Source organism: Cantharellus anzutake (genome assembly GCF_015039405.1).
Source record: "Cantharellus anzutake strain C23 chromosome Unknown EI90scaffold_13, whole genome shotgun sequence".
Lineage (NCBI taxonomy): Eukaryota > Fungi > Basidiomycota > Agaricomycetes > Cantharellales > Hydnaceae > Cantharellus > Cantharellus anzutake.
In genome coordinates, this window is record NW_024066963.1 from 558,851 (window position 1) to 566,921 (window position 8,071).

Sequence of the window (8,071 nt, forward strand, 5' to 3'; positions counted from 1 at the left end):
GGATGCTTTTAAACCCTGGTTGATCGGATGGAGTGAGTGGTGAATGGGTACACATGAGCAGGAGCAATTGGGGCACACGAGGGTAGTGTGTTGGTTGAGCAAGACATGATGACGTGTTGGTACGCATATCATGCCCATATCGGTTAGCCGATATGATACCCCTTCCCCATGTGCTGCGTGTCTCACTGTTGACTGCGTTCCACATGTAGCGCTTGCACGTATCTCATTCCCTTATTATTCTTGTCTGATATCTGTTATTACCTTAACTACTTATACCGCTGTGCGGTTACAATGTTAATGTGTCGTTGTTCCCCATTATCCGAGTGTCCCCACTGAGAGCTACATAGTGCGTGAAAAGGTACAGGGAGGGTGAAACTTGGAAAACATCATGCAGTGAGTAAAGCGGAAAGGCAGGGTGTATGAGGCAAGGCAGGCAAAGGGTCGAGCCTGGACAACGACCTTACACAATGAGGAGCTTCCACAAAGCAACATGCAACAAATGAGCATGTGTGCTTCCATCTGTGGCCAACATATGAATCTGTTCCATATCATGCCATGATGATTCAATGTACTTTGCTGCACCACTCGCATCTAAGACCTGAGCAAAGGCTGCATGCAGAGCCAGGATTTCAGGATCGGGGAGGTCAATAGCTTCATCGGAGTGATTGACAAGAGCGATCTTCTTGCCTGTCTGACGAGTGTTCCCGATGGTGCGGATGATGTAACTATTTTCTTCTCCCTGAAAGCAACAAGTGAACTTCTGTACAAGGTTGTTTTTAGCAACTTACTAGTATTGGCTCAAACCACAAATGGAAATTCCCAAATGCTAAGTCGAGGTCACCTCGGAGAAGCAGAGCATTGGCAGGTCGGTTTATTTTTTCCCCACCGAGTTTTGTTATGGGGAAGGAGCCCCATTTTGCTAGTATGTCCCATGTAATTGCAGCAATGTTCTAGAAAAGACATCATTACAACCTGCAGATACATCAATGCATGGCTGACACTACCAGGGACAACGAATTGGCATCATCAAAGTTATTCAGGGAAAATGGGATGATATGCGATGTTCTCATTTCACCCTGATATCCCCCTGGGGGAGGCTGCAGAAGGTCATAGGGATAATCCCCAGAAATAGTGCATCTGTAGCCTTGGCGCTTGTGGAGCTGAGTTGGCATGAGGGTTGGGGTCAAAACAACGCTACAAAAGTGAACATTACTAGACATTGAAGAGCCTTTTGATCGCTTTGAGATGCGCTCTCAATTACAGTAGCTGTGTAGTCAAGCGTTCACATGCATGGCCCTTACTGCAAATCATATGAAAAAAGGGCAGTATGTGGCTGAAGAGGAAGTACACATTACCAGGATACAGAAAGTAAACGAGCCACACTTCAGCGAGGGTCTTGAGAAACTTGGGGTGTTCAGACATCTCGTGCTCTCTACACTTAAGGATGGCAGTAGTGACATAGCCTTTACCCTCTTCTCTTACAGCATAGTCCATGAGCGAGAGCAGGATCGTGTCTACCCTTACAGAGTGATCCTGAAGCAGTGCCCCTTGGCATGTGTGTTGACCTCCTCTCTGGCATCTTTGAGATAGCAATGCCGTGCATTCCTATCTTTAGGCCCTTCATCACTGGAAGAAGAAAGGAGAGATGCAACAGAGTCAACCGAGATGTGAGGATGTGCCATGGTGTCTGCCATTCCTGGTGTTGTGCAAAGTCAGTTCATTGGGGTTCAAGACTCAGATGCATGAATGGAGAAAACCTACAAAACCCCTCTGAGATGAGTGCAAAAGGAAATATACACGTGATCATGGCCGAACAAAAACTTGATGGGAATTATATATATATATCTACAATATCTACAATATCTACAATATATAATATCTACAATCTATCTATCTATATCTATAATGAAGTCAGGTTGAATATATTGTTCTATTCAGTTTTTGTATTGTCCTATTCAGTTTAATTAACGTAAGCAATGCAGTTCTCTGAGCCGTGGGAGCTGTTTCAATGTTAACAATTGTACTAGATGACCTATCATGGTATAATAATAAAAGATGGAGAGGACGTTTGAGCGATTCCATTGCAAAAGACCCGATGGAAAACGGTTGAGAATTGAGGGAGATACGAGTGGTGGCCCATCCCAGCGCGAGGTGTGTGCGTGGGAAACAGTGGCCACGGCCTCAAACAGGATGTTTGACGATGTGCGCTAATAATAGTAGATGGAGGGGCCGTTAATACAAGCTCATGGAAAAAAACCCGACGAAAAACGAATGGGATTTGACAGAGATATGCATGTACATGTCTTTTGTGTGTGAAAAAATGTGAAAATCCGTCTTACTGCCTCATAGACCCTCATTCGCGATTGACGCCAATAATATAGAATGGCGATGGCGTTAATACAAGTATGTACGAAAAGACACGACGAAAAAAGAATCATAATTGACAGAGATACGAATGTGCATGTTTTTTTTGGTGAAAAATTGTGAAAATCCGTCCCACTGCCTCATGAACGCTCATTCGCGACTTGCACCAATAATATCTAATAGTCAGGGGGTTGGTACGGGACCATTGAAAGAAACCCGACGAAAAACGAATGGAAATTGACAGAGATACTAATGTACATGCTTTATGTGTGGAAAAAACGTTCCCCCTCCTCATTCACGCTGATTCACGACTTTCACCAACAATAACAAATGGAGGTGGAGTCAGTACGGGCCCATTGAAAAAGACCCGACGGAAAACGGTCAAGAACTGAGGGAGATACCAATCCAGTGTCAGCTCCGCGGCTGATCTGTGCGTGGGAAACGGTCCCCAGCACCCTACAGATGTTTCAAAAATATGAAAAAATATTAGGTACCTGCGTTAATACTATATAAAATGGTTCACAAAATTTCAGGACATTCGGCCCAGTATCAAGCGAGATATAATAAATTATGTGATTAATTTCCACTTGGCACCCTCAAAATCGCATAATATCGAGTTGAGGTAATGATACAAATTGTAGAGGACATTAACACGCGCCCGTTGAAAAAAACCCGAAGAGAAACGAATAAGAACTGACAGAGATACAAATGTAGTGTCTGCTCTGCGCGTGGTCTGTGCGTGGGAAACGTCTTCCAGTGCCTCACCGCATGTTAAAGAAATATGAAAAAATGTTAAAAACTTGCGTTGATAATATATAAATTAGTACGCAAATTTATAAAACATTTGGTAAGGTATTAAGCGAGATATAAGAATAATACCATACAGTTTTGTGTGGGAAATAAGAAAATCGCCATAGTCTCCTCGGGATCGCCGAACGACGAGTCGGACTAATAATACAACATGTAGAGGACATCAAGACGCGCCCATTGAAAAAAACCCGACCAGAAACGGATGAGAACTGACAGAGATATGATAGATTTATGTAAAGAATCACGTGTATATGTTTAGTTTGAGGAAATTCACGTGAGCAATTGAGCGTAACCTCCCACAACTTTTTTCGCGCACAGACATATGCGAAAAAGTACTAATACCCCCACTCAAAACCGGTTTACACCCCCCCATGGGAGCAATTCTTTTTTGTTCCCATGTGACTTTGGCATGTAAAATAGATAAAATAGATAGATAAATAGATAAAATAGGTAGATAGGTAAATAAATAAAAGTAGATAAAATAGGTCATAATAACCGTAAATAGTAATAAAATAATAAAAATAGTAGTTGTTTGTTGTTGTATCAGTAATTTTTTTTTTGGTTGTTTTCACTAATTAGTTATTAATAAGTAATGATAGTATTGTTGTGTTAGTTATTTTTTTTGTTGTTTTCGCTAATTAGCAAATACAATTAGATAATAATAGTGGTGTTGTATTAGTCATGTTTGGTTATGTTTTCGAAATTGGTGCCTACAATAAATGGTTGTATTCTCCCTTTTTCTTTGTATTTCGCTATTAGCATGTAAAATAAATAGGTAAATAAAATTGTATAATTAAAATGTGGAGCAGAATCAAATGAAGGGTTCCATATAAGGTAAAAATTTGAGAAAATTCACGGCAACATGGCACAACATGAAGCAGAAACATCCAAAAAAAATAAAACCAAGGTGTCCTGAATAAAATAAAATCTGAAAAAATTGCGGCAATGTGGGACAACAAAGGAAAATAAGTTTTATATAAAATAAAATCCAGAAAATTCACGGCAACATGGGACAACATAGAATAACAAGATAGAAAAATAAAAGCCAGGTGCTCTCTATAAAATAAAATCCAAAAAATTCATGGTAACATGGGGAACACTGTTTTACAAACTTACAAAGGAATTACAGACAAAATTTGATTGGTTGGGGTGGTGGGTTTGCAGAAATGGTGAGGAAATAAAGGAAAACAACAAATAAAAGGGCCTCACTCCCACTGCATTGCCAAGAGGGGGAAAGGCATTTCTCATTCCTGTGTATGATTGGTGGAGCGGGGTTTGGGGCGCAGCCCCAAGGCTCTCTGCAGGAGTGGGGTTCGGGGCAAGGCCCTGATGGCCCTCCGCAGGAGCAGGGGTTCAAGGGGCTGGCCCCTTGGTGTAAAAAATAATCAAATATATCCAGGGGGGTTTGGGGCGCAGCCCCAGGCTCTCCGCAGGAGTGGGGCTTGGGGCAACGCCCCAATGGCTCTCTGCAGGAGCAGGGGTTCTAGGGGCTGGCCCCTTGGTGCATAAATAATTACCATATATCTTATTATTTCTTTAGCACAAGGGGAACAATAATAACAAGGATGTCGTTGCATGGGGCGGAGCCCCAATGGGGTCTGGGGCAACGCCCCAGGGGGGTTCGGGGCGCAGCCCCGATGCCCTCCGCAGGAGCTAGAGACCGCTAAACGCGTGGGTGTGCGAGGAACGAGCACCCCACGGGTTAAAGGTCTCTAGTACTTAAGTCAGGTTGAATGTATTGTTTGAGAGTTAATTATATAAGCTTTTCCCGCGCTCAAGCCTGTTGGTGGCATCTTGCCATTGCGCTGGATAACCTGTGGTGTGACAATAATAACGAATGGAGAGGACGTTGGCATGAACCCATTGCAAAAGACCCCATGCAAAATGGTTGAAAACTGAGAGAGATATGGGGTGTGGCCCATCCCAGCGCGTGTTTTGAGTGTGGGAAAAGTGTCCACGGCCTCATACAGGCTGTTTGATGACTAAAGTTAATAATACGGTATAGAGAGGCTGTTTGAACGAGCTCATTGAAAAAAACTTGACGAAAAACAAACAAGATTTGACAGAGATACGAATGTACATGTGTTTTTGTGTGAAAAAATGTGAAAAAACATCCCACCGCCTCATACACCCTCATTCGCGATGTGCGCCAATAATATAAATAAATGAGGGCGTTGGTACAAGCATGTACAAAAAAGAACGACGAAAAACGAATGATAATTGACTGAGATACCAATGTACATGGTTTTTTTGTGAAAAAATGTAAAAACATGTCCTACCGCCTCATACGCGCTCATTCGCGGCTTGCACCAACGATAGAAAATGACCAGGGAGGTGGTCCGAGCCCATCAAAAGAAACCCGACGAAAAACCAATCAGAATTGACAGAGATACTAATGTACATGGTTTATTTGTGGAAAAATCGTGCTACTTCCTCATACACGCCGATTCACGACTTGCACTAACAATAATAAATGGAAAGGAGGTTAGTACGGGCCCATTGCAAAAAACCCGACGAGAAACGGTCAAGAACTGACAGAGATACAAATCCACTGTCAGCTCCGCGGATGATATGTGCGTGGGAAACCGCCTCCAACGCCTCACAGATGTCTTAAAAATATGTAAAAATATGTAATGCTTGCGTTAATGATATATAAGATGGTTTGCAAAGTTTCAGGACATTTGGTCCAGTATCAAGCGAGATATATGGCAATTGTCTACTTTGCCTGCTTTTCAATTCAATGGAACAAGTCATGTGACTTTGATCGGTGATCGGATCAACATCTCTCTCTCTCCCTCTCCCCTCACACACTCTCTGTGCTTTCTGTGACCCCTGTTAACTATAGCACTCAATCTTGCGCTTGGATCATCTCTGATATTGAGCAACTCAACACTCTGTTGCCACTTCTGGGGGAAATCTTGCAAAATCTTGCAAAACTGTGATCACAATGTGAGATTCCCACTTAGACTCAATCATCAACAGTGTTTCATGCCCAATCTTTAGGGCTGATGAGAGACAATCACGGCCTGAAGTACGAACACAACGAACACCAAGTCCTGAAACTTTTCGACGTGCCCACCGCTCAGAAAGTCGTGATGAACGCCGCCTCCATTCTCCAACTGCACGGCGTGCTCCTGCTCCTTACCAACAGCCCCCTCAGCCTCTGCCACATGATCGATGGGCACAAGAGTTGGATCGCATAAATCAGGGAGATGCTGCAGCTCTGGAACGCTTGCAAGCCTACAATCAATTGCCCCCTCATCGGCCACTTAATGTCCGTGGAACACCCCGTGGAAGGCCCCGTGGAAGGGCCCGTGGTCGAGCAGGCCATGTTCGTAGCCAATCTTTACCAAGCCAAGGAGAGCATGGGCTACAACAGGGTCCCAGAGGTGGTATTGCAAGCCGTGCCCAATCACTTGGCCGCCGCTTCCCCTCTCCTCCACCAGCACCACGTGCACGTGGTCGCAATCTCCCTCCATCCCCACTTCGTCCCCCAGTACCCCTTCATCCTGATCATCAGATCATCCAGCAGTATTGGCTCCCATATAGAGAGGGTCCAAACATACAAACTCCATCAGACGATCTTGGCAGAATGAATGTTCGTTGCCCCCACTGTGGTGCTTTGCACTGGGAGAGGGAGAAACTTTCAAATTCACGAGTCAATCACCCACATTTCGGCTCTTGCTGTCTGCAAGGAAAAGTTCAACTCCCTCGCCCACTTCCCCCACCTCCACTGCTCCAGCGGCTCCTCACGGTCCACTCTCACTCCCCAAACGAATCAGAAGCATTCAAGACCAAAGCTCGAGAGTTTCAAACAAACATTCGTCGCTACAATGCTGCACTCGCATTTGTCTCATGTGGGATGAAAGTTGAGGATGGTTTCGTGAATCGCATGAACCAGCGAATCCCAGGTGCTGGGCCATACACGTTTCAAGTCCATGGGTCGTTGTACCATCGCATCGGTTCACTGCTGCCACAGGAAGGGGAACAACCAAGATACGCTCAGCTCTATATCTATGATTCCCATGACGATGCAGCAAGACGCCACATGAACCAACTCCGTGTCGATCAGAATGCAGACCAAGACCCACAGCTCATGCTTGACCTGCACGATCTCATGGTGGAGCATAACCCTTGGGTGCGAGTATATAGGTGAGGCATGCAGATCCAAAGCAAACAGTGCACTTATATATATGTAAAACAGAACTGGGCATGAGCGAATGCATAACACCCCTCCTGATCAGCGTAACCTCCCTCTACGGATTCATGTTGACATCCACCAAGATCAACGGCGCTACAATGCACCTGTTGTGGATGAGATCGCAGCCATCATTCCTGGCGATGGTACAGATGCTGACAACACACGTGACATCATTTTGCATCGAGTCGGTGGCCCACTTCAGCGTATCTCTGAGTCCCACCCTGCCTATACTCCCCTCCACTACGTCCTTCTTTTTCCATATGGAGAGTGTGGTTGGCATCTGGGGATTCCTTTCCATGATGCCCAAGCTGCTGATGAGGATGAAGGTCGTGATGAGGAGCGCAACAACGATGGTGATGATGATGAGGAACCAGGCATCGCTGTGGTGCGGAGGAAGGTCACAAAAGTCACTCACACCCGATTCCATGCCTATCGCCTGTTCAAGCGTGAGATCCAAAATCAGAATGGTCAGTGGGTCTCAGACTCAAGCCTTCTTTTACATGGTGGTATGTAATTCTAAAACCATATATATGATCACTTTACTCACATGTTATTGTAGGCCGCTTATTCCTGCAGTATTTGGTCGATCACTGGGCTGCAAATGAGCAAATGCGACTCAACTGGGTCAGGGCAAATCAGAGGGCCATTCGTGCAGAATGCTACCAAGGCCTCATCGATGCTGTTCGCAATGACCAA

General features: G+C 44.7%; 1 protein-coding gene across 1 annotated transcript; it reads right to left on the bottom strand.

The window, feature by feature from the left end:
- Positions 1–460: 460 nt before the first annotated feature.
- Positions 461–1,172, bottom strand: EI90DRAFT_3120407 (uncharacterized protein; the record flags this gene model as incomplete). The annotated part of the gene is made up of 3 exons (XM_039063310.1): positions 461–739; positions 789–950; positions 1,005–1,172. 3 exons carry the CDS (start codon positions 1,170–1,172, stop codon positions 461–463), a joined length of 609 nt encoding a protein of 202 aa, XP_038918587.1.
- Between the last annotated feature and the right edge of the window lie 6,899 nt (positions 1,173–8,071).